Source organism: Pan troglodytes, chromosome 16 (genome assembly GCF_028858775.2).
Source record: "Pan troglodytes isolate AG18354 chromosome 16, NHGRI_mPanTro3-v2.0_pri, whole genome shotgun sequence".
NCBI lineage: Eukaryota > Metazoa > Chordata > Mammalia > Primates > Hominidae > Pan > Pan troglodytes.
The window spans coordinates 80,397,570-80,423,939 of record NC_072414.2 but is presented as its reverse complement, the minus strand read 5'-3'; the positions used below and the strand labels follow the sequence as shown (position 1 = coordinate 80,423,939).

Genomic DNA, 26,370 nt, shown 5'->3' with positions numbered 1-26,370 from the left:
TGGCTAACATGGTGAAACCCCGTCTCTACTAAAAATACCAAAAAAATTAGCTGGGCAGGGTGGCGCATGCCTGTCATCCCAGCTACTTGGGAGGCCAACGTGGGAGGATCTCCTGAGCCTGGGAAGTCGAGGCTGCAGTGAGCCATGATTGCACCCTGCACTCTAGCCCAGGCAACGGGAGTAAGACCCTGTCTCAAACAAAAAACAAAACACAAAACTTGTGCTCTGTAATAGGGCAATAAGAAATAAATTATCTAAATTCTGTAGCTCTGCTAGTTTCTTGCTGGAGCCCACTGCATCCTCTTGAAAACTGCCTTCTCGGAAGGCCAAAGCACCCAGCAAGGCTTAGTGCCCCAGCCCCCCTCCCAAACCCCCAGTGAGCCACCCTCCAATCCCAGCTTGAGAATTCACAGGAAGGGCCACTTCACCCACTTTTCCAATTGAGTTTTATTCTAGAACAAATGGTTTTACAACAAAGCTGATCTTAAATAGTACATTTCCCCGCTGATAACAGCGCCATCTTCCTTCGACCCCCAGACCAAGGGATCAAAGCTACTGCTCAATTGAGTTTGACATCAGCTACCGACTTTTAAGGAATCTAGAACAAAGTTCTGGAGCCAGGCCAGAAGTGGTAAAAGATTCAGTTAGCCCCTTCCTCTGTGCTGTGCTGACAGGGAGGGAGCCAGTGACTGGACAATCTATGACCCCAAGTTTGTGGAACGTGGGGCTTCAGCTGAGGGTGGGGTAGTGTGATTTCAGCAGTGTCTCTACCTCCCTGACCCCTGTGCTGCTTTGCTCTGTTGTCACCTCCCGCACAGTGTCGGGACACTGACCGGAAGCCAAACCTGTGCCTGGTGGCCACAGACAAGACACACGGATATCCGTGAACCTTGCTGCTGTGCCCTCACCGAGGCCAGCGCCCCACCTGCTGGAACAGCCAAGCCGGAGCAGTTCTGTCTGGGCCACAGCTGCTCAGCCTGTGGACTCAGGTGTTATCCTGAAGAAGTTACAACAAATTCTCAAAGAATAAACAATGTTGTGGCCCTTTTTTGGGCTTAAAAAAAAAAGGGGGATAAACAGAAGCTCACAGTAGCTGTGGCTCACCATGTGCCAGGCACTGTGCCAAGCACTTCACATTTAGTGCTCATTACAACCCTATGAGGTAGGCTGTACCACTATCCCCATTTTACAGATGAGGAAAAAACAGGCTCAAGAGCGAAGTCCCTCGCTTGCTTAGTATCTCAAAGCTAAGCTGCAAGCAAAGATGGGGCTCCAAGGTCTGTGTGACCTGAGCTCTTGGTTATCCAATACTTCAAAACTGTCACTTAGGAAAGAAGAGAAAATTTTTAGAAATAGGAGAAAACCCAACAGCCACAGTGATTGTCAAAGAGCTGAGGGGGCACCAGACCAGGTTCGGGGGCACCAGACCAGGTTCAGGGCCACTGCATAACTGCCAATGCCCTGCCCCAGCCCCAGGAGACACGCAGACTCCACTCCCCTAGACGAGTGGCCCTGCTCTTAATAAATAAATAAAGGTCAGGCACAATCCTACACAAAGGCCCCAGAATTCAAACCACTGTCTTGTTTCTCAGACTTTTGCTTAAGAGCCCAGTACTGGGCGGACTGGGGAAATCCCTGATTTGGGTCAAAATAAATATGCCAGTTCTCGTCCAAAGCTTACCTGCCTTCCCTCCTCCCTGAGCTGTGCCTGGGGCTTTCTGTTGCCAAGAATGTTAAGGAGCCAACTCCCCACGAGAAGCCTGTGGGCTCTGCTATTCCACTGTAGCCTAGCAGGGAGCTGACAGGCCAGGCACGGAGTTCCTACAATGGCTGTAGCCAGAGTTCCAGGTCAGGGAGGTGGGGAAGAAATGCCTCCTTTAGGACTTAACTCCTCTTTAACTTCAGGGCATGTTTATTCTGAACCCAAATGAGTGGAGGAAGAGGTAGGCAACAAAAGGAAGAGAACTTTACCCCAAGTCACTGAGTTGGGGTAAGGGAGCTCCAGGATATTGACACCCCCACCCACCATCCCCAGAGAGGATGATATGATCCCTTTCATTAGCACAGCATGATGACTCAGGAGATCTGGGGGGTGGGGAAGGCCACTGCAACCTGGGCAGTCTGTTGGCACATTCCCTACTCCTGCTGGGCCCTAGAAGATGGTCCACCTGACATCTCCATGGAGTCTGTAAAGTGCCATTAGCAAAACCACAGGAGTCAGGAGAAAGAACCAACAGCCCTGGAGAGAGAGAGGGCTATGCTGTGAGCAGAGGGTGTCAAGGTAACAGATGACCCCAACTCCTCTGGCCCTGGGGCTGGCTCACTGCATCCTGCCCCACCCTGCCCAGGAAGGAGTGCCCGCTGCTCTCCTGGCCCCCACTTCCTACCGGCCACACCGGAAGCCCAGCCAGGGAGCCCCGCCCCCTTCTCAATTCCTTCTGTCCTGTGCCTCCCTGGCTCCTCCTCTGCTGCCGTGGGCCAGGTCATCGGGCCAGTACTGGTCCTCCATGTACTGTTCCATGTCTGTGCTGCTGTCAGGTTCTCTGTCCTCGGGGCAGGTCCAGAGGCTGCGGGCCTCCTGCTGTTCCCACTGCACCTCCACCAGCCGGTAGAGCTCCATGGCTGTCGTGGCATCTTCTACTGATGAGTGCCCGTGCTGGCCCACCTACTGACGAGAGCCAACACATCACTGCCTGCAGGCCTAGTGAGAGGCCTGTTACCCCAAGAAGCAAGGCCAGTTTCCCAGGGCTCTTTGTGCAGGCCCAAGAATACATATGCTCAGAATGGAGGTTCACAGAAAAGGGATGGAACCTCAACTGTACACCATAAGCCATGCAGCTTCTCCAAGCCTGTTTTCCTCAAATATAAGGCATGCTAAAAATCTCTTGCTTCAAAGGCTTGCAGATCAGATGAATAATAAATGTGAAGCCCAACAGGAGCAAGAGGTACTGGCTCCTCCTGATCTAAGGCTCTATGTCTGGTAGTAGGGGATGGGAGACCATGCTTCAGGGATGCAAGAACCAAGAGTTAGGCAGGGGACAGATCTGGAAGAGATCGGCCTAGGAGAATGTGTTCTGGGAGAATCGCAGTACACACTGGGGAAGAAGGATCATGGAGAGAAACACCTGGAGCTGCGTGTACAGGAGGGAGACCCATTTAAGCAAGGTCCCTGGACCTGGACTAGGGAAGAGAATGACAAGGAGGCTGGAGACACAGCCCAAAGCCTTGTCTGTGGCTCAGGTGGCATGGAGGCCAGGCGGGCCTCCCTCCCTTCCAGTCACTCTCCCACCACGCACCTGGATCTTCTTGTGCAGCAGCTGCAGGGCTAGGTCCTTTAGAGAGACCCGGGCCCGGGTGTGGAGGCCGGGCTCGCTGAGGAAGTTTGGGACATAGGTGGTATCCCGGGTCTGGCTCCGAGGGTGGACATACTTGAGCGCCTGGAAGTCGTTGTGCAGCGCGTGCCCCACCACCACCTTGCCCTTCAGGAGCTTAAGGATCTGTGAGCAGAAAGAGGAGTCAGGGAGGTCACCCCACACCCCGTCAGGTTGGCAGGAGACACGCCCTGAGAATCCCTGGCCAATAGGTGCATGGATCCCTGTGGAGGGAGGCAGCACCGAGTGGGGAGATCACGAGCTCCACAGTCAACCATGCTGCCCCAAGTCTGAACCCAGACCCTTCTACTGTCTATACCCAGGGGCATACCTATGTCTTCTGCACCTGTCAAAGGGGAACACTGCCAGCAGCATTCCGTGGGGTGGCTCTAAGGACTAAACGAGGTCATGGATGGAAGTCTTCCTGTTACCAGATACAAGCAACTCTATTGCTGGCGTTGGCTCTCCTCTCAGCCTGGAAGACGTCACCAGGCCTCCCACTCCACCCAACTCTCCCCCACCGCACTGTAAGGTCTGTGAGTGCAGGGACCAAGATGGACTTCTTAGTGATGCTCCAAGGAAAGCGTCACATTTATTCTTTTTTTAAAAATGCCTTTTTCCTGTAGTAGAAAGCATTACATTTATTGATTATTTACTTATCACAGGAGGTGATCAATAAAGACCAGCTGGGTGAAGTCAACAGAACCGTGCCTGTCACTGGTAGACACACCATAGCAGCAGCTCTTATGAGCATTAAGGGCCATAATCCCTGTCTTCAGGACTCTGCCCCCTTGCCCTGCTGTGTACCAACTCCTCCTCACCCTCTTAACCTGCTCTCTTGCTCAGCTCTGGCTGCCTGCACAATGTGTACCTCCCTTCCCTGCTGGGTGGCCCTCCTCATACACCAGGGAGGCCACGCCCAGGGCCATGGGCCAGCAACCCCCTCTAGCCCTCTTAGCTGGGCTTGGGCTCTCCTTATCACCAGCTGCGGGCCTCCACAGCCTACCTCTGCTGGCAACATATGTTTATCTCTAAACCCAGCTTTCATGGCAGATGGATAAGGTGCATTGAGACTTTATAGTAGGGACATGCCACCATGCTGGTCACTCACCACACTGCCCCTCCCCCCAAGTCAGCCATGAAGTGGAAAGAGATGAAGCACACCCCACAGTGGCTCAGTCTGGGCAGACAAAAAGTGGTCCTGCTCTTGGGACCACCACCAACCAGGTCAATGGAAGGGACCAAGGAGCTGGAGGGTTCACCACACACCTCCCCTCTTGTTGCTACTCTTACTGATTGGCCTGCTTGATACATAAAATAACCTCCAATCATTTCAAAGGAATGCTCGGGCCACAATGTTATGTGAAAAAGTAGGACACGAGATAGTGTACACCAGTATTTCCCAACCTTGCCTAATCCCAAGAATAACCCAGAAGTGTTAAAAAGTGGTTCTGTTACAAGGCTTGTTTAGAAAATGCAGATTTCTCAATGCAATTGATGTATGACACATTTTGAGAACAATGCAAATTTCACCTTTGCTTATGCATAATTTCATCCTTGAGAAACACTGAATGAACGCAGAAAACTGCATCCAACTGAACTAAGCCAAGAGGGCATACACAATATGCACACAGCCCAAACATCTCCCAGCAACCCTGGTTCACCTGTGTGATGAGCCACACCCATCCACAGCTGGTGTCACACTTCCTGTCTGACTTCAAAGAACTCTCCTTCAACCACTTCACAGAAACTCAAGCTGCAACCTTTCTGACTCCTGTTTCCACAAGCAAGTTCAGGTCTTTTTCAAGGTAAAGTACCATACTTATTGGTGTATTGTGCATTTCTTAACCATTTAAGATGTGTGGAATAAGAAAAAAAAAAAAAAAAAGAAACAAGATGCGTAAAACTGGACTACCTTTTTATTAGGTTTCTATCTTATTTTTGGGGTGTCACTGATGGCCTTTTTAATACTGTTCCCTTTCTCCATTTCCCCTTAAGCCCTGTGGCTTTATGGTGCAAGTCTGCACAGTGTGATGATTTTTTGGAACATGGGTCAGAGCCCTTCCCAAGCCTAATGGATCAGGAACTCTATGGAGGGAACTGGGGATAAGGATCCTAGATTGTTAAAAAGGCCTTAGGTGTTTCTAAGGTCAAGCATGTTTGGGAATTCCTGGTGCATCAGTGTGGTCCCAACCACTAATTAATTTTTTCTAAGCACTAAGAAACTAACATAAGGAAATATGCCATAACATCCATACCTGAACGTGATGCCACTGTGGGCTTTACAAATTTTATATCAATGCGTACAACTTTTATAACAGAAAGCAAACTCTAAAACGTAAGCTATTTATCACCTTACAGTTGGTGTAGCCTTTCTACATTGCCCTGTGCAACAGGCCAGCAATCCTTATCTGGAGGCAAGGTCAGGATTTTATTTTTATTTCCCCTGTTCTATGGAGAAGGAACCTACTGTTTGGAGCAGTTAGGTGACTTTCCCAAGGTTTCTTGCCCCCAGTGAAGCAAAGTGGTGATTCAAACCCAGGGTGGCTCTTTCCAGCCCACCACACCTCCCAAACAAGTCCCTATCCCTGCCCTTACCTCTTTCTGGGCCACCTGGAAGGGGACAGCCTTGCGCATGTGCTGCCGAGTGATGCCACTCCAGCGGGTACGGTAGTCAGCGATGGGCATCTCAGGCCTGATGTACTTGTCATAGAGGACATCGCCATGGTAGCTCACAATGGAACAGCGGGCCAGCTCGCTCACCCGCCCTCGGGGTCCCGTGCCCACCATCTCACAGTCGATAGCCACACACTTGCTGGGCAAGGGCCCTGAGGCTTTCCTGGGAGCAGGCCTTCTGCTGCATGGGGCACCGCCAGATCCAGCCCTCAGACACTGCTTCCCACTGCTGGCAGCTTCAGTGGCTGTCGCTGCCCCGAAAGGGGTGGGCAGTGGGGAGGACCCTGGTTCTGGAGGCATGCTCAGCAGCCCCTGCTCCTGCAGCAAGGCCTTCCGGGCCATGAACCGCTGGTGCTGTCGGCTCCTTCTCTTGTGCCTCTTCCGAAGCACATCCTTGGCATTTGGGATGGTGAGGGAAGGGCACAGGCACTGAGCAGACTCAGGGGCCTCCCGGGGTACCATTCCAGTCAGCTCACTGCTTGGGGCAAGGGAAGCCTGGGGAGTAATCTTCCAACGGGGCAGCAGCCTGAAGAGAGAACACACAGGCAGAGGGGCTGGGTGAGAGTGTGCCAGGCAGCCCACCCACCCTCCCTCCCTGCAGTGCACCACGGTGGGGATGCCCGAGAGCCCTGCACCGTAGCTCGTGGCTCCCAGATTGAGTTGAGGACCCATTTCACTAATAAAAGCATTCATACTGTAAACACAGGTGAATCACTGTTGTAAATACCACACGGAATCACTCAATCTGCTCGATGACCTGAACAAAGTATTATCATCTTCATTTTACAGGTAAGAAACTGAGGCACAGAGGTGAAGAAACCTGCCCCATTAGTAAAAGCCAAAGGCTGGTAGGAACCCAGAATCCACACCCTCAACCTCAAACCACGGCGGAGTCCAATATTGTTAGCAGTGGACTTTTCTTCTGCTGTGATTTTTAGCTAAGAAGCATCAGACTTTGACAGAGGTATGGTTATAGGAAAATAAAGGTTACAGAAACTGTATAGCCTTTTTTAAGAAATACTTTTTTGAAATATGAAGGCACAGATCCTCAGCAGAACCTGGAGAAAAAATTTCATAGGAAGCCCGCAGTAACTGAATAGTTGTATTTTTTTGTAATATGTTAACCAACTGTAATTTATTTATTTATTTATTTAATTTATTTATTTATTTTGAGACAAGTTCTCACTCTGTCACCCAGGCTGAAGTGCAGTGGCGTGATCACAGCTCACTGCAGGGCTCAAGTGATCCTCCCACCTCAGCCTCCTGGGTAGCTGGGACTACAGGTGCACACAACCACACCTGGCTACTTTTTTTGTATTTTTAGTAGAGATGGGGTTTCATCATGTTGCCCTGCTGGTCTTAAACTGGGCTCAAGTGATCCGCCCACTTCGGCCTCCCAAAGTACTGGGATTATAGGTATGAGCCACCGTGTCCAGCCTTTAAGTGTAATTTCTTTACCTGACGTTGTAATTCATTAATCGCCACAGCATCTAGAAACATTTAAAAGTCCTGATCTGAAGTGCTTGCAGATTTCTGTGGTGGGCTCCCACGCAGCGGACTTTAAGCCCTCGTCACTGAATGCTAGGATAAGAGGTGCTGTCGCTCATTGCTGCTACAGGAAATGTCTGATGTTCATGTGAGTTTGCAAAACCCAGCATCTTCCCAACAGCTGAGGCCATAGCTTGGAAAGCCTGTCTCATTTGTTATGCCAAGTCAGTCAGTACATTTTTAACAGATCAAACAAACTAGGGCTTTGAAGTCAGGCAGAGCAGGGTTTAACTTGGCTTTTTTTTTTTTTTTTTTTTGAGGCGGAGTTTCATTCTTGTTACCCAGGCTAGAGTGCAGTGCCGTGATCTCAGCTCACTGCAACCTCCGCCTCCCGGCTTCAAGCGATTCTCCTGCCTTAGCCTCCTGTGTAGCTGGATTACAGGGATGCACCACCACGCCTGGCTAATTTTTGTATTTTTAATAGAGGTGGCGTTTTGCCATGTTGGACAGGCTGGTCTCAAACTCCTGACCTCAGGTGATCTGCCTGCCTTGGCCTCCCAAAGTGCTGGGATTACAGGCGTGGGCCACCATACTCAGCCTAACTCAGCTCTTTGTAAATTACCTAAACTGCTAAGTTTCAGTTTTCAGGCATGTAAAATGATCCTACCACCCCCTCTACTGTGTGAAGAGGAAACGACACAATGTATGTTGGGGTCTTCCTGTATTCTCAACAGTAGGGGCTCAATAACCACTGCTCCTTCTCCCAGAGAGGTTAGACTCTAACCCGTGGTTGGTAACCAGCTCTTCTCAGGCCAGGGCAGCCTCCGCCTGGACTCACTGCCCTTTCCCAAGCCACAGCCTCCCTTCCCACTCACAGCCCTCCTGCTCTTTCAGACTCAGCTACTGTTCTGCCACCACCCAGAAGCCCTTCTGGAAGAACCTCTGTCCCACTGGGTTGCACAGGCCAATGCCATACTGAGGCTCTCTCGGGTCTCCACTGTGCCAGATGCTGGGCGGCTGCACAGGTGGATCCTGGACTCCAAGAAGTTTAGTTTCATGGTGGAGACAGAAACCAAGCATAAAGTGTGTTAAGGGCTGAAGCAGAGGTGCTAGGGAGGCAAAACAGGCTGGAGGACAATTCTCTGGAGGCTTCCTGGAAGAGGCTAAATCTGTGTGCATGTACAACAGTAACCTTCCAGGTAGAAGGGAGAAGAATCAGTGGCCATGTTAGGGGCAAAGGCCTGAAAAAGGACTAACCCAGGGTGGAGCAAGAGGGCCCACCAGCAGCCTCAAGTCACTGGGGTGTAGAGCATAAGGCGGGTCATGCTGGAGTCACTGCTCCTCGCTCCTCTCTCCTTTGCACCATTTCATCTTCTGTTTCCTACTCTGGTGGCCCTTCCACAAGCCACCCCTACCCCAATCTGGTGTCCCCTGAATTGGTCTCTACTGGGCAAGTGAGTGGGGGAGCCCCAGAGGCACCTATGGAGGTCACTGAAATACCCCACAGTAGCCCTGACTCAGGACACTAAGTCTAGCTGGGGAGCAAAGAAATTCATCCCTCTGTGCTGAGCTCTTATAGCACAATTTGAGAATTATTACACCCTTCAAAGTCCATTGGTACACACAGTCTACCTCAGAGCTGTAAGAAGGCAGGTTAGAGCCTTGATTGTCTCTGTCCCTTCCCCAACAGCCAGCCTAGGACCTAGCATGTGGCAGGTCCTCTTCAGAAGGGTGTAGAAAGAGGTCTGGAGAAGATGAAAACCTGAGCAGTAGCAGCAGAGATTAAGAGAAATGGGAAGGGGGTGGGGGGTGAGGTGAAATGCCAGGTTTGATGATGCCAGCATTTGCATAAAGAATCCCCACACTCTAGGGCAGGGCACCGTATCCTGACTTGACTCATCCAGACCTGACCCATCCTGACTCATCCACCCTGCTTGCTCATCCCATCCTTTCCAGGAGAAAAGGTCTCTCTTTTAAAAAGGTCTTAACTGTAACCAACTTCCTCATATTGACAGTCACATCTTAGAACTGACAAATTCAGAACCTTAATCTGCCTCAGCCCAGCAATGGGAGAAAAAAGCCTAAGAAGCCCAATGCCCACCCTGCTAATAACTAATCTGGGAAAGCGGGCTGGTGGATAGTCCCCTCCTTTCTCTGTGAGGGGCTGAGGCTAGGAGTAGGGTGGGTGGCTTTCCTGATCCTACTGGCAAGGTTTTAAAGAAGCCAGAAATTAAGTTATCTGAGAAAAGGTCTCTGTAGCCTCCTATTTCAAGAGAGGAAAGCAGTCCTTTTCCAAACACCCTGACCTTGCTTAAGAGAAGAGAGAAAGAGACCTCCCCCTCATATTGTTCTATATTATTTTATACTCAGTACCTGTTTTAAGAAGAAACAAGGAAGCAAACCAAAGGCAGGCAGCCCGGCGCCACGCACCAGACCCAAAACCAGACCCAAAACCAGACCCAAAACCAGGCCTGGGCCTGCCTGACCTTAGCCTGATAGTTAAAATTCAACCCATGACCTAGCAACCGATGTTATCCATAGATTTCAGACATTGTATGGAAGGACACTGCGAAATTTCTTGTTCTGTTCTGTTTCACTCTGACTACCGGTGCATGCAGTCCCTGTCACATACCCCCTAGACTGCTCAATCAATCATGGCCCTTTCATGTAAAATCTTTAGTGTTGTGAGTCCTTAAAAGGGACAGAAACTGTGCACTCAACAAGCTCGGATTTTGAGATGCTAGTCTGCCGATGCTTCCAGCTGATTAAAAGCCAATTCCTTCACTACCTCTGTGGGGTTTTGTCCGCGGCTCCTCCTGCTACATGCTGACACGTCAAAACCAACAGTCATCAAGGACACACCTCTTTGGGGGCCCAAATGTAGCTCAGTGAAGCTGGAGAGAAGTTCGCTCAGATAAAACAACCCTTTCAACAAGGACAAACACAAGCCTTTCTCTAGCCTGGACCCAGCGCTCTGGGGGTCAGACACCCGGCCTTCAGGCAGGGAGGGGGTTCTGGCCTAAAGAAAGGGTCCCAGCTGCAGAGTCAAGGGAGCAAAGGCCCCATAGGAACCAAGAAGTCAGAATCCTCGGTGGCATGAGAGCCACCAACCTGCTGGCTGATCAGGAGGGCAGAGGGCAGTTCTAGACCCTCCTCTGGCACTAAGTAGCTAGATGATCTGGGGCAAGTCACGTCTCTTCACCATCAACCGAGGGCTGTGAATTAGATAAGGGCTTCCCAAATGTAGTTAATTACCAGATGACATCTGATAAAAGGCTGATTTTCAGGCCCACTCCCACACCGTTCTAATTGCTATTTTGGGGAAAGGGGCCTGAGAATCTAGATTTTTAAAAAGAGCGCGGACGACTCCTACCCTCAAGCCACAATTCTGATAATCGCCCAAATCTGAAAAAACCTGGCTCGATAAGGTCCCCTGTGCTGCTAAAAAGTCCACGGAACAACGACAACAACTAAAGTCTGCTATCCTGGCACGACCTCCCCGCCGGCTGGCGTTCTCCCAGGCGTGACGCGTGGGAGGCCTGATCTCACCGGGAAGGACTCGGGCGTTGGTCACTTGCTGGCCGCGGCAGCTGGGCCGAGTCCCAACGACCAGCGCCGTCCCCTCTGGCCCCGGACCCCCGAGCAGAGCGAGGGCTGGAGACAGGCGGCGCCCGGCCTGCTTTTCTGCGGGCCGGTAGGGCAGGGTCAGCCCAGTTCAGGCGTCCCCGCCGCAGGCCGGGGCGGAAACAACGCGCGGGGACCTGCGACCCGGGACACGCGGCCTCAGCCCGCCCGACCCCGCCGCCCCGGCGCAGGGTCCTGGATCTCACCTGAAGCCCCGCGTGTCTCTTCCGGTTCGCACGTGGCGTCCGGAAAGCCGGCAGCTTTCACATGCCCGGGCAAGCCCGGCTCCGACTTCCCGCCTATTGGCTCGCTGGACGGCAGCGCCCGCCCAAGACCTCTTCTGATTGGTCGAGCCTGCCTGGCAGCGGGGAGGCGGACGAGAGCAGAAGGGGAGGGACTCCTGAAGAGGGCGTAACTCGTGCTGCGAGCTGGCCATACTGGCGGGAAATTTTAAAGAGAAGGGAAGGGAGACTGACCTCCTGTCGTCCCTGCCCGGCCCCATCAGTGTTCCCCGGCTCCAATCCACTCCTCTACCTGGGTCGGGATGTGGGCTCCTGTAAGCCTGGTACCACCAAAGGCCGAATGACTTACTGAGTACACCCACATCTGCAGATTGGGAACATCGGCCCTTACCTCCTCGGGTGTTCTGGGATTCAAGGAAATAATATACACAGTAGGCACTAAAGAGAGACTTTGAAAGTCAGGTTTCCTCCGTCAGCGCTGCTTTTTCATTTATTCTTTTGCAACACTTGACTCCTAAGTATTAAGTTCCTACGTGGGCTTGGCAGTGGGATGCACAGAATAAACACATAAGCATCCTGAGTTGTTTATCTAACAGCAGGGAAACAGCAAGGTTAGCAGAAAATTCAGTGCAACATGAGGCCGGGGCGCGGTGGCTCACGACTGTAATCCCAGCACTTTGGGAGGCCGAGGCAGGTGATCACCTGAGGTCAGGAGTTTGAGACCAGCCTGACCAACATGATGAAACCCCATCTCTGCCAAAAATACAAAAATTAGCCGGGCGTTGACGGGCGCCTGTAATCCCAGCTACTCGGGAGGCTGAGGCAGGAGAATCGCTTGAGCCCAGAAGGCGGAGGTTGCAGTGAGCCGAGATCGCGCCATTGCACTCCATCCAGCCTGGGCACCAAGAACAAAACTCCTTCTCAAAAAGAAAGAAAGAAAGAAAATTCAGTGTAACATGAGTAATAACAAGAACAATAATAAACAGTTCACATGTATTATGCGAGCACGAATGATGTGCCAGGCAAAATACTCAGTTAATTTGTACAATGACCTTACTATTATTTCAGTTTTACAGTTAAGGAAATTGACACTTAAATTAAGGAGAAACACCTAGAGTCCAAAGATCCTTACCTAAGCAGTCTGACTTCTCTTAGTTCCCATTTTGCAAGCAGAAGTGATTTGGAAAGGTACCTGTGATGAGAAATAAGCTAGGAGCTCTTTCTGATGGGAGTACAAATTTGAGGGAAGCAGGACAAGGGATGAGGTGACAAGAGAGATCAATCCTTTTACCCAGGCCCCTGAAGGCTTTGGGGAGGCAGATGGATTTAAGCCATAGATGGTTTACCAGTGAATTTGCATTTGAGAAAACATGTTCTGGCTGCAGCATAGAGAGGAATGGATGAGGACTGGAGAAAGGAGTGGGGGAGTGTTCGTGGAAATTTGGAAGATCATGATGTCCAGAGTGGTGTGGAGGATAAAGAGCTCCCCACCTAAGTAGCATTTGAAATGACAGATTCAAATGCTACTTAGGAGGCAGCGTTGAGCAGAGAGCAGAGGGGAAGGGGTTATAGGACAGTGGTCTTCAGGCATGGGGACTGTGGGAGATAAATCTGGGGCAAGGAGAGTTTTGTTTTGTTTGTTTTTTTGTTTTTGAGATGGAGTCTCACTCTGTCACCCAGGCTGGAATGCAGTGGCACAATCTCGGCTCACTGCAACATCTGCCTCCCGGGTTCAAGTGATTTTCCTGCCTCAGCCTCGGGAACAGCTGGGATTACAGGCACGCGCCACCATGCCCAGCTAATTTTTGTATTTTTAGTAGAGATAGGGTTTCACCATGTTGGTTGGTCAGGCTGGTCTCGAACTCCTGACCTCGTGATCCACCCACCTTGGCCTCCCAAAGTGCTGGGATTACAGGCGTGAGCCACCACACCCAGCCAAGGAGAGTTTTAAGAGAGTCAGTATCCAGATCCTCAACTTCCATGGTGCTGGGCCTCAGAATATGCCTGGGGTCTTTGGGGTTCAGCTTCCCTCTCCTCCTGTGTAACCAGCTGTCTCCCACTTTTCAAAGGCAATTCACACTGCACCTGTTCTAAATCTTGCTCTGCTGCATTACCTTGGGAAATAAAAGTCTCCAGGAGAAACAATAGGGCAATTCTAAATAATGTATTAATTATTGTCGAGGACGGGGCAAGAAATCCTTCTACAAGTCAGGTGGTTTCTCATTCTTTGCTTTCACCAAGATCCAAGGAGGATCTAATCATGTTGTTAGGTCATTAAAAACATTTTCTTGAGACCAAGGCTGGAGGACTGCTTGAGGCCAGGAGTTTGAGACCAGCATGGGCAACATAGCAAGATCCTGTCTTTACAAAAATAAATAAATGTGGAGGTGTGTGCCTACAGTCCCAACTACTGGGGAGGCTGAAGTGGGAGGATCCCTTGAGTCCAGGAGTTAGAGGTTACAGTGAGCTATGATTGAGCCACTGCACTCCAGCCTGGGTGACAGAGCCAGACAGACCCTGTCTCCAATAAATAAATAAATAAATAAATAAATAAATAAATAAATACTTGAGTATAGATAATTATCAGGAATTTAAAAGAAGTGGGAGAATTGCCAGACTAAAACCCTTCCCATTTCTCTATGGTTTTAATGTAAACAATGTTTATCAGGCTTACAACTATAAAATCAAAACAACAGACTCACCTCTGTCTCATTCTTACAAAAAGTGATATTCATCTCTGGACTCACAAATTTATGGAAAAATAACTGGCTCAATCCATCTCCTTCAAAGATATATTTTCCATGACCTTTTAATGAAGATTTTAACTTTTATGTTTAAAGATTCTCTCATATAATGAAATGCTATGTATGTATTTTAATCATATGTACTACTAATAATTACAACAACATTTCAATCTAGACGGAAAAAAAATTAACTCTTAGAACCTCATGGTCACAGAAAATTTTTTAGAGTTAACAAGTTCAAATTTATCTGCATAATTGTGTGACAGAAATGTACAACAGGGTGCTTCATAAAATATTAACAAGCATGAAAATATATTATGCTTGGATAAAACTCCGTAGCAGAAGCTGAATAGGAAGAAAAAAAGAATGTTGCATATTATGTCAAATAAAAAAACAGATCCAGATTTGATAAAGAGAGATTTTATTTAAAAGGATGATTTTGGGGTGGGGTGAGGGTGGTAAGACTCTCTAAACAGGGAGAACACTCAGGCCATAAATCTACAAACTCTCAAGGGGTAGGCAAAAAGGGATTTTCTTTTATAGGAAGGAGTAAACCAGTCTAGAAAGAACCTGGTGTAGGCAAGTGGGATGAACGAGAGTGACAGGATGGGGCAGTAGATCAGAGATTGCTTTATCCTGAGGCCAGCCTGTTCTCAAGGGGGCTGTTACAGAGGGATTTCATGCTGGTTTAGGCTGAGGGTGGGCCAAAATTCAGAGGCCTTGGGGAAGGACAAAAGCTTAACCAAAGTTTTATTAATGAGCATTTTTTTCCAGCTGATCAATGGGCCAAGCATTTCAGCAAATCACTTATGAGGCAAATGGGAATTAGGGCTGTCTGTATCCGGTCTAGTAACAGGGTATAGTGAGTGGGGAATCGCCATAGAGGGGAATCCATGAGTTTTATCTCAGTCATTGCAGTGAGCCATTTCCAGAACCCAAGAGACGGGGTTGAGGTGGGGTTAGGGGGTAAGGGGTTAATCATTGCTGTTCTCTAGGAGCACAGTGCTTAGGTAAAACTCAACATTGTCATAAATAGTTTTTTCATGTACTTTAAAAATGAAGGCCGGGCGCTGTGGCTCACGCCTGTAATTCCAACACTTTGGGAGGCCAAGGCGGGTGAATCACCTGAGGTCTCAAGTTTGAGACCAGCCTGGCCAACATGGTGAAATCCTGTCTCTACTAAAACACAAAAATTACCTAGGTATGGTCGTGGGCACCTATAATCCCAGCTACTCAGGAGGCTGAGGCATGAGAATCTCGGGCACCCCGGAGATAGAGGTTGCAGTGAGCCAAGATCGCACCACTGCCCTCCAGCCTGGGCAACAGTGCAAGACTCTGTCTCAATAAATAAATAAAGAAGCTAGGCAAGGTGGCACATGCCTGTAGTCCCAGCTACTTTGGAGGCTGAGGTGGGAGGATCACTTGAGAAGGGCAGGAGTTTGAGGTCACAGTGCACTATGATTGTGTTACCCTCCAGCCTGGGCAACATAGTGAGACCCCACCTCTACAAAAAATAAATAAATGAAAATGAATAATATTTGTATCAAATCATTATGATATTTAGACTCCATTGCTTTCATTTAATGACATATTTTTAAGATGTCCATATTTACAGATGCTCTGTGACTTAACAATGAGGCCATGTCCGGATAAACCCACTATAATTCACAAGTTGAAAATGCACTTAATACATCTAACCTACCAAACGTCTATAGTTTAGCCTGACATTCCTTAGCTGTACTTACAACATTTACATTGGCCTACAGTTGGGCAAAATCATCTAACACAAATGTTATAATAAAGTACTGAACATGTCACATAATTTATTCACGACTGTACTGAAAATAAAAAACAGAATGTATGGACACTTGAAGTAAGGTTTCTACTAAATGTGTATTGCTTTTGCACTATTGTAAAGTTGAAAAATGTTAAATTGAGCCATTGTAGGTCAGGGACCATCTATACTTACATTTATCATAAAAAAATGGCTAAGTAAAAAAACTTGATGTCCCAGGTATTCAGTAAGGGTGGTCTCACACTGTCATCTTGACTTTGGATGGTAATACCCATACCCCTTCTTTCTTAGGGAAACCACTAAACTCACCCTCCAACTTCTGCTAGCTGTGTGACTTTTGGCAAGGCTCCTGACCTTGCTGAACCAAGTCAGCCCTTCCCTTCTACCCAGAGGCTGCCCCTGGATTGAGTAAAAATATTCCCTCCTAGGCCAGGTGCGGTGGCTCACGCCTGTAATCCCAACACTTTGGGAAGCAGAGGCTGGTGGATCACAAGGTCAGAAGTTTAAGACCACCCTGACCAACATGGTGAAACTCCATCTCTACTAAAAATACAAAAATTAGACGGGCATGGTGACACTTGCCTGTAATCCTAGCTACTCAGAAGGCTGAGGAAGGAGAATCATTTGAACCCGGGAGGCAGAGGTTGCAGTGAGCCGAGATGGCGCCACTGCACTTCGGCCTGGATGACAGAGCAAGACTCCATTTTGAAGAAGAAAAAAAAAAACAAAACGCCTCCTTCCACAAAGACGAGGCCTCCTTTATAACAGAGCTTGTTTAGCCTGGGGCCTGGTGGGGAAAAACCCATGATCCAAGCTCTGACTTCAAGGACCCCATCATTTCTCCCTCCACATTTTCAATCTGAAAACACTTGAGACAGGACTTGACCTGTTTTGCATTTACAAATCATTATGCTACAGTCAGAGTGCCACTCTGCCTGCCCTGTGTACTCATTTTGAGGACTTTTTGGGGGTACTGTGGGGCTCCCCATGGTGCTGGGCCAGGTGCAGACTTGAAAGAGAGTGTTGATCTGCTCAATTTTTAGAGCAATTGTTCTCCACGTGTCGTCCTAGCCCAGCAGCATGGGCATTTACCTGGGAGTTTGTTGGACCTACTGAATCAGAAAATCAGGCTGTGGGGCCCAGAAAGTCAGGGGGTGAGGCCCAGAAAGTCAAGGGGTAGGATTAAGAAAATTAGGGGGTGGGGCCCAGCATTTTAACAAGCTGATGAAATAGCTAATCCTGAGGCATGCCGAAGTTTAGGATCCATTGTGTTGGAGAGTATGAAGCTGACAACACTCCCAGTGCTAAATGTGAATAATGTACTTGTTTTATGCACGCAGCTCCCCGCCTCTTAGCTCTCTTGATCCAGCAGCGGCTGGACTTTGGATCTACCAGGACACAGCCTGGCACCAAGACAATTAAGGTACCTTTGTACCCTCCCCCAACTCCTGAGAATGTCCGGGATTCTCAGGCCCAGGCTAAGTGTCACACGGCTAATTTTTTAATGGAAGACTGGAGGTATTTGATCGAGGGGGGTTTTATTCTCTGCCGTTGCTTGCTCCATTCTAGACTAGAGTTCCCTCACATATAAAATTAATCCTTCATTCAGTGGTCCCCAGCCTTGACTCAACATGCTGAACTTGAAAAAACACAGACGAGGCGGGGCACGGTGGCTCACGCCTGTAATCCCAGCACTTTGGGAGGCCGAGGTGGGCGGATCACGAGGTCAGGAGATCGAGACCATCTGGCTAGCACAGTGAAACCCTTTCTCTACTAAAAATACAAAAAAATTTGGCCGGGCGTGGTGGCGGGCGCCTGTAGTCCCAGCTGTTCAGGAGGCTGAGGCGGTAGAATGGCGTGAACCCGAGATCGCGCCACTGCACTCCAGCCTGGGCGAGAGAGCGAGACTCCATCTCACACACACACAAAAACAACAAAACAAAAACAACAACAAAAAAACACCACAGACGCTTGGGTCACACCCCACCCCAAGATTCTGATTTAACTGGTCTGGGGTGGGGCCTGAACAGGAAGGTTTTTAAATCTCCCCAGGTGTTAGTAGTTTGTTGCTGAGACTGACAATTGCCGCAAAAGTGGAGTTACCTAAAGCTTCCAGCAGAGGACGCTGCCTCTCTGCTCATCCAGGGAAACGTGAGCCGGGAAACCTGACAGCTGCAGTTGCGATGGGTGGGGCTGGAAATCAGGCTGTTTCGTAAACCCGGTTGATGCAGTTAAGGCGAGGGGCCAGATGCCCTGACCCTTGTATCGCCGAGGTTTTTGTGTTGAGACTCCAATAAAGTTACCTTAAAAAGTAGTAAGTTAGGGCCGGGCGCTGTGACTTACGCTGTAATTTCAGCATTTGGGGAAGCCAAGGTGGTAGGATCACCTGAGCCCAGGAGTTTAAGACCAGCCTGAGCAACACAGGGAGACTCCGTCTCTACAAAAAATACTATAATTAGCCAGGTGTGGTGGTGGGTGTCTGTAGTCTCATCTGATCGGGAGGCTGAGGGAGGAGAATTGCTTGAGCCCAGGAGGTTGGGGCTGCATTGAACCGAGATCACACCACTGCACTCCAGACTGGGTGACAAAGCCAGACCCCATTTCAATAAATAAATAAATAAAAACAGTAGTAAATTGTCTATTTTGCTGAGTGACCAAGAGATAAGTCACAACCTCTGCAGGCCCTGATTTCAGCATTTTTAAAGTGGGGAGGGACTTTGTCTATATTCATTCTTTCAATATATATTGAGCCCCCTGAAATGGGCAAGATACTGATCTGGAAGGGGAAGGATACATATTTAAATAGGATTAAACTCCTACATGATAGGGGAGACTAATAGAAAGATGGTGGTTTCCATTTTTTCCTATTTCAGGATCGCAGACTTGTGGGTGCACAAGGCTGGTGAAGAGGACAACCATGAAAACTATGAAAGAAAAGGCAGAAGAGACCAATACTGGGTATATACCTATGCTATTTTATATTATGACACTTCACTTGCCTACTTATCATAATAACCTAGCAAGGTAGATGTGATCAATTCTGTTTCACAGTTGAGGAATCTGAGACTCAGAGATGTTAAGTGACTGACTCAAAGTCACACAGCTCGTAAGCAGTGGAGCCAGGATTGAAACTGGGACATGTTTGACTTCAGAGCCAGGACTCCCCCCACCACTTAACAAAGGCTGTCATATCCATCCCTCAAATCAGGAATGCACCCCACTTCCCTCCCCAGATGCTTGTTTCACTGAGACACAGTCTCTCCCCATTCCATCTCTAAACCAGCCCCAGAGGCTGAGGGCTGCCCAGGAGAGACTCAACTCCCCTCCTCTCCTGTTCTCCAGCTCTGCCCTTCCTGCCCAATCTGGGCTTCTCTCCCACTGTGAAGGACAGACCCCTGCTGAGTGACACCAATTTGCAGACTTCTGAAGTGTAAATGAGATTTCTAATAGGACTGGCTTCCCACTGGCTTCAGGCAGGGTTAGGAGTAAAGGGAAATTTAAAAGACTGGAAGTGCAGAAGAAGAGAGCCAGTTTGTAGGAGAGGGAGCAGCAGAAGCAGAGGCAGCCACAGTCTCTGGGTAGAAGTGAAGGGCTGACTTGGTTCAGAGAGGTCAAGTGCCTTGCCAGAGGTCACACAGCTAGCAACCGGAAGAGGTAGAATGAGCTCAGCTAATGGTTGCATTTTTAGCATTCCCTAAATGAGTACAATCCCCAACCCCCAACTTTAGTTTGTAATATGCTTTAGTCTCCTCTGCTGTATGGATGGAGGAGGGTGGGAATATACTTAGGAATAGGGAGAGCATTTGGATTTGTTGCTTGAAAATTAATCTCCACTGAAAGTGTCATCACTGTAACTTGGTGCTCACCTTAGGGCAAGGTACCCCCCAGGCAGAGGGATCCCAGGCAGAGGGATCCCAGACAGAAAGGCTGGGAGGCCAGGCAAGGTGGCTGATGCCTATACTCCCAGCACTTTGGGAGACCGAGGTGGGCAGATCACCTGAGGTCACGAGTTCGAGACCAGCCTGACCAACATAGCAAACCCCTCTCTCTACTAAAAATACAAAAAATTAGCTGAGTTGGTGGCATTCACCTGTAATCCCAGCTAGTCGGGAGGCTGAGGCACAAGAATCACTTGAACCCAGGAGGTGGAGGTTGCAGTGAGTCAGGACTGTACCACTGCACTCCAGCCTGGGACAGAGTGAGACTCTGTCTCAAAAAATAAATAAATAAATAAATAAAAGGCTGGGAAATGCTTTTTCTGATCACTAATTCTAATTGTATTCCTGCCACAGTGGGGGATGGCCCCCAAGCACTGGGCTTTTTTCCCTTGGCCACACCTCTGGATGTAGCAGCACAGAGGCAGGTACTGGGACCAAGAAATTCCATACACACAAGTCCACTCCCTCAGCTGTGGAGCAGGCACCAGACAAGCTCCGAGCTCAGGTGTGTCCCCCCTGCTGCCAGGTACACTGAACATCCGGGAACCTCGGTCTCCAGCGCATACCTCTTGGTGCCCGCATACACTGTGGCTGTCGGGCCACAGACAATGAGGCCCTGAGCCCCGGGGTGTGGAGTCACAAGGTGCCTCCATTATAGGTGCCCCAAAGTGATTGTTGGGGGAATTAGTAATTAAGGAGGGTTTTTCTCCCCCTGCCTTTCAGGCAGTGGTATGGAAGCAGTCCACTGCTCCCTGAAAACAGAGACCCTGCCCCACTTCCCTGCTCACACCATAGTTTGTCCATGTTTCTGGAAGAGTCTGCCGATGGGTGTTCAGGGTGGTGACCTGAGATGTTTTGTAGGAAACACAAAAGATACAAAAAAGAACACGTGGAAGGATAGCCAAAAAGGGGGGCTGCCCCCGTTTCCTGCACCCCGCTGCGATGGCTGGCACCATTAGGTAGACTGGGATTTGTTGTTGAGCGCAGTAAGACAACAACAAAATCACTAGTCTTCCAGATGGGGCCAGCCGGTCCGCTCTGTATCCAGGCCAGTTCTGCAAGGCGTTCCAGGACCACCCCCCTCCCCTCGCCACCAGGTCAGCGGTCTGGATGCTCCTTCAGGCGAGGCGTTGTCTCTGCTCCTATTACCAAGTTCATCTTTGAACACCTCTCCTCACCTCAGAATTCCCTGGAGAAATTATTTTTTTCTTACTTTTCCCTTTTTTCTGGAGTGTTCTACTTTCTATAATGGACACAGTTGTTTTGTTTTGTTTTGGTGAGACAGGGTCTTGCTCTGTCACCCAGGCTGTAGTGCAGTGGTGCAATCACAGCTCACTCCAGCTTCGACCTTCCAGACTCGAGTGTTCAAGTGATTCTTCCACCTCAGCCTCCCTAGTAGCTGGGACTACAGCTAATTTTTTTTTTTTTTTTAGTAAAGACAAGGTCTCAGTATATTGCCCAGGCTGGTCTTGAACTCCTGGGCTCAAGTGATCCTCCTGCCTCAGCCTCTCAAAGTGCTGGGATTATAGACGTGAGCCACTGCACCCAATTTGAGCATTTCCTTTACAAACGGGAATTATTTTTAAAGGGAAGCAGGCAAGTGGCTCATTTCTCTTTCCTTTACTAATCATAAAGCACTGAACCACCATGGAGAAGAGAAACTAGAGCTTGGAAATGGTGACCCCACTCTACTGGTGCCTCCCCCTTCTGGAAGCCTATGGGCATGGCCCATGGTGAAAATTCTTCCTGTGGTTACTGAGCCCTGGAAGCTTCAGAATGAAGTCAGAGTGGTGGTGCTGGGGTAAGCAGAGCAGGAAGAGGAAAAGGGGAAATGGTTGTGGACAGGAGGCTGGTGGAATCCTGGCCCAGTCATCCCCTGCCTGCAGGCACAACGCTGGGCTCCCTGGTTAATTTCCCTTGCAGTGTGGCACTGGTGGAGGAGAGGCAAAGCCCCTGCTGCCTGGGCCAGCCTCTAATTGCACTGGCAGGGCACATCCGCTCCTTAATTAGCAAAAGCCACAATATCCTGGCGGCTCAGAGAGCATGGCCCTAATTGTATTTCTGCAGCAACTGAAGGATAATTACCCTTCCCTATTGGTGCTGCTTTTAATTCTTTCTCTTTTTAATTGTGAGCACTTCCTCTTTAGCCCACCCTTCCATCCTTGGGTTTATTCTCTCTATCCAGAATGGGGGTGGGGGCTTGCCTGGTGATGGAGACGCTCAGGAGCAGGAGGAGTGGGGGGAGTCACAGAGAAGACTGGCAGTACCCAGCTCTGAGTCCCAGCCCCTTCCAGCTGTCAGCCTGAGACAGGGCACAGCTCTGCCATGGGTCTGAGAAAAACCAAGAAGTTCTTTTGTGGAAGATGTAAGGGAGAGGCGTTCCTCCCCCAGAGGCTGTTTATGACCCTCTTCAGTCCACCCCCCAGTGAGGTGCTGGCTCTGAAATTCCCAGCTGCAGAAAACTGAGACCTCCTTGCCCCATCCTTTAATCTATCAAGAAACAGAGATGGATGTGTGGTCTTTAATTTCTTTTACAAAAAAAAAAAAAAATAGCCCTGTGCCTCTTTGCCACTCTTGAGAGGAGGGTTAGTCCTTCATCCTTGGATTGTTTTAGAGAAAAGGACCTGAGTGTACCACTAGAGAACAATGCTAACTAAGGTAACCCCTTGGTTAATAGGAGAGCTTAGCACCCTAGGTATTTCTAGGAAAAACAGGCCTTTCTTAGGGACCTGGCAAATAAACTTCGAGAAGTAATAGACAAGCTAAAATGCACCACAAAGAGAGTTTGGAGAGAACCACAGCATCTCTCTGGATGTCAGCTTGCAGGACTGACTGATCTAGCTTACATGAGCAACCCTGGCCCTAAAGCCACCACCCAAACCACTGCCCTGCTAGAAGCTCACTATGAGAGCAGGGACTCTCACTCATTATTCTTCCCAGTGCCTCACGCGCAGCCTGGCCAGTGATAAATGAAACTGGTTGGCAAAGAAGCAGAGTTCAGAGACAGAGTAGGATTGTGAGGTGTGAACAGGGTAAATCCATTTTCATTGGCTTTTTCCTTACAGATCCAATGAAGATGAATTTGAAGTGATTGTGGCCCTAGTTTTCAAAATTCTTTAATTCTGGGCTCTATCTGAATTGGGAGAAGATGCAAGCAATAAAAGAGGCTGCTATAGTCTCAAAGAAATATATTTTGAAAAAATGACCTGCCCTTGAGCCCACCAACTTCCACTCCCCACTTCTAATTTCTTTCCTCTGAATTTAGAGCTGTTCCCTTAGCAACGCTTGTTTCCATGGTTTCCTCCATGACAATGATCCCAAACCCCTCCTCTCTTTTACCTCATGACAGTAATGGATGATGGGGATCCTCAATGTGGCCACTCTATGTTACCATGGTAACAATTAACTGAGCCTTAATTTATCTTTTGTGAAGAGGGCTAGGGAATATGAAGCTTTTGATTTGGAGGGGGAGGGTCCAGGTCTGGAGCTACCATTCTCATAAAGAAGAAGATAAGCTATTTGTCTTAATACTAGCCAGTAGGATTTACTTCAAACATTTGTTCAGCCCTACTTTAAGCACAACTGAGTTTGAGGGAATCAAAGGGGTACAAGACATAGCTCCTAATATTGAAGGGCTTATAGTCTAGCACTAGGGCTCATGGTACCGCTGAACTCTGGCACAGATGGGGCCAATAAAGAATGTGGCTCTTGATAGCACCGTGATGATCAGGCATCTATCCACTCCCAGTATCCCCTCCTGCCAAGAACCAAAAAAAGACTGACTGAAGTGGTCTGTACTCACATTAAGGCTTCTTCCAGGCTGTTATCAGAGAGTTTCTGTCCTGAAAGGGAAAGAACTTTGACTTCCCCTCTTTTAGGGAAGTGGGGACCAATGCTAGCATCCCTGAGTAGGACTATTTGGTGCAGGAAAAAAGAGAAAAATAAACAGACCTGCCCATTGCCAGTGCAACAAAGGACTGGGATAATCTCCAGTTCCAGGATCACCATCACCTACCTGCAACAAGTCTTCCTGGGAAGCGATGAGTCAGCTCTTACACTGAATTAGAGAGTCATTGTCTCCATCCATTCAGCTTTTCTATTTGTCACTGAAAATTCAGGCCGAAAGCGCAGCTCTGAAGAATGAAAGCGGAAAAACAGACAAATAAAAATCAAAGTGAAGAGGACGGGACACCAAACACCAAACACAAAACACCAAAGCTGAGAGCTGAGCAGAGTGAATCCAAAAGCTGAGATATCCATTCTGCGTCACACGCAATGCAGTTCTTCCAACTTCTAGCTTTCCATCTTCATCTACAAAAGTTTTCACCAAATCTCTAATAATGAGGACCAATTATCTATTTTTAGGGGAAATCACAAAATTCTCTGGACCCTCAGTGTGCTGGTAACAACAACCTGCACTGACTTGGAAAGATGATCACAGTATCTCCTAAAATGAAGGGGGAAAAAAGCCATAGGACAATGTATAAGGCAGGTATGTTGAAGTAAGCTGCGAATAGATAGGTAAAAAATGTCATCCTTGCAAGTCAGTGCAATATGGATTAGCCAAAGTCAATTCCAGATCCTGAGTCCAGGACTCTGAGTTCTGTCCTTTGCTACTGGATGGAACTAAGGCAGATTCAATCCTTCTGTGTACCCTGCTCACTCAGCTAGTCAGAAAAGGATAAATGGCATCCTCTTATTGGTTGACAAGGCAATACACACCAACCAATGAAAGAATGCTTCTTCCTTTCCAGCCAATAAGAGCTCAGTTGTCTTCTTGAAAGTAGACTGTTTGTCCATAAAGAAAATAAACAGAAAGTGAATAATAATTTAAAAAAAAAACAACTGTTGCTATGGGACATTATTGATGTGATCAATGATAGCTGCCCCAGACAATTCATAAAGGAAAGCACTTCTTTGGGAAGAAAAGTACAAAAAGCAGACCAGCTGTCTGGTCTGGTCTAAAGGGAAGCTTCCATAGTAACATGTGAGAGAAAAGCATTTTAAAAGCATTTTAATGTAAATACCCCCAAAACTATCAAGTCAGTTCACCGAGCGAATTTTTGACCTTTTAAACTTATGCTGAAATTATAATGATTAAAAATTTTTATATTAATAATAAATGAAGGAAATGGACAGAAAAGAAGAGAACAAGAGGAGAAAAGAAAAGACCTTTGTGTTTATGCTTCAGGGCATCACAGATAAAGATATCACAGTTCCTGCCTGAAACAGAAATGTTCTCCATCCCCGTGTTGTCAAGTAATATCTCAGTTTAAAACAAACTTCTTTTTGTTGTTGTTATTGTTGTTGCTGTTTTTCGGGAAAGAGAACGTTCATGGCACTTAGACATATTTGAGATGAAACAGTGCACAGAGCACAGGCTGTTCTGGTAACTTGCTAGCAATTTCCTCTCAAATCATTCTGAGAATGTTACAGCTGCCTTTGGAAAATTATGAGTAAAATAATTTCCTACCCAGATGTTTCTAATGAACATAGGCAGGGCAAGGCTGACAGGTTAAAGTGGAGTCAATGTTTGTCAATCAAGGGAAACAGAAAAACTCAGAGGGTTAGAAGCTTTAGGTGCTGTATTTGCTAATTATGAAGGTAATGCTGGGGAGGAAGAAGAGAAGAGAATCTTGAGGAATCAAATGAGAGTGATGCTAGTGTCCATTTGCTAAGGGAGACACGTTTCCCTCTACCTGTGCTTTCTATGTGGTCTATGGGGCAAGGTGAGAAGTGGGGGTAGTCCAGAATTCAGCCCTCTCTCCCCTGAGGGGAGTGGTTTAGTGGGGCAGGGATGACTATCAAACCAGGGAGAAAGTTTCTCTCTACAGTAGACACCCCTGGACAATTTCCTTGTCTCCCTCCTGTACATCCATGAAAAGCAAAAAAATTTTTTTTCTCATTTTAAAGGGGAAAAAGAGAGGGTGGGGATAGGAACTCAGCTCCTTCAGTATAAAGGACTAAATGAAAAATATAAAAGCCCAAATTGTAAATCCTGGAGAAATAAAGCCAGCGGGGTGGAGGGGGGAGGGGAGGACTGTAGTGGTGGAAAGGTAAGTTGCTTTGCTATGCGCCTTGACTTAAAATAAAAACAAACAAACAAAAAACAGACATCTTCCAGGATTTCCCCAGACGGGGCCTTACGCGGGATCGATGTGCCTCTCACCTAGCCCAGACAAAGCAGGGGCTCCCCAGGAGATATTTTAAATAATCAAGGTGCTCACTGATTATCAGTGGCCAAAGCCCCGCCACCCACCGTAACCAAGGCAACAGGAGGCAAGTGCTGCGACTGGTTGCCTGGTAACCATGCTAGTGCCCAAATCCTGTCCGTTCCCTTCCTTCTCCACCTCCGTTAGCCCTGTTGTGATAGCGTCTCTCCCTCCGCTATCTTTCCCCTTCTTGGCCAAACAATAATCTTTGCTCCTCATACAAAGGTCACTTTGGGCTCCTTTGGGTAAAAAAACGCGTACCTTGATGTTCTTTTTGAAC

At 48.3% G+C, this 26,370-nt stretch overlaps 1 protein-coding gene and 2 non-coding genes across 5 annotated transcripts; all 3 read right to left on the bottom strand.

The window, feature by feature from the left end:
* Nucleotides 1-429: 429 nt before the first annotated feature.
* Nucleotides 430-24,009, bottom strand: AEN (apoptosis enhancing nuclease). Of its 3 annotated transcripts, none has more exons than XM_016927377.3 (4): nt 23,894-24,009; nt 5,970-6,573; nt 3,297-3,497; nt 430-2,665 (listed from the first exon to the last, which is right to left on the bottom strand). In XM_016927377.3, exons 2-4 carry the CDS (start codon nt 6,507-6,509, stop codon nt 2,429-2,431), a joined length of 978 nt encoding a protein of 325 aa, XP_016782866.2. In that variant the 5' UTR covers nt 6,510-6,573; nt 23,894-24,009; the 3' UTR covers nt 430-2,428. The 3 variants fall into 3 exon arrangements, with proteins under 3 accessions (XP_016782866.2, XP_510574.5, XP_009428067.2); XM_510574.6 differs by lacking the exon at nt 23,894-24,009 and adding an exon at nt 11,366-11,582; XM_009429792.4 differs by lacking the exon at nt 23,894-24,009 and adding an exon at nt 11,085-11,422.
* Nucleotides 20,817-20,925, bottom strand: MIR7-2 (microRNA mir-7-2). Its single transcript, NR_035984.1, has one exon. It is a non-coding gene; the product is annotated as a microRNA mir-7-2 (primary transcript).
* Nucleotides 24,010-24,543: 534 nt separating the features above from the next.
* Nucleotides 24,544-24,633, bottom strand: MIR1179 (microRNA mir-1179). Its single transcript, NR_035564.1, has one exon. It is a non-coding gene; the product is annotated as a microRNA mir-1179 (primary transcript).
* Nucleotides 24,634-26,370: the final 1,737 nt, after the last annotated feature.

Excerpts from the sequence above, each read along its gene's own strand:
- AEN (XM_016927377.3), bottom strand. The coding sequence starts at position 6,509 with ATGGTACCCCGGGAGGCCCCTGAGTCTGCTCAGTGCCTGTGCCCTTCC. Across the intron at positions 3,498-5,969 it reads TCCAGGTGGCCCAGAAAGAG|ATCCTTAAGCTCCTGAAGGG; the intron begins GTAAGGGCAGGG and ends TTCTGCTCACAG. Across the intron at positions 2,666-3,296 it reads TGCTGCACAAGAAGATCCAG|GTGGGCCAGCACGGGCACTC; the intron begins GTGCGTGGTGGG and ends TCTCGTCAGTAG.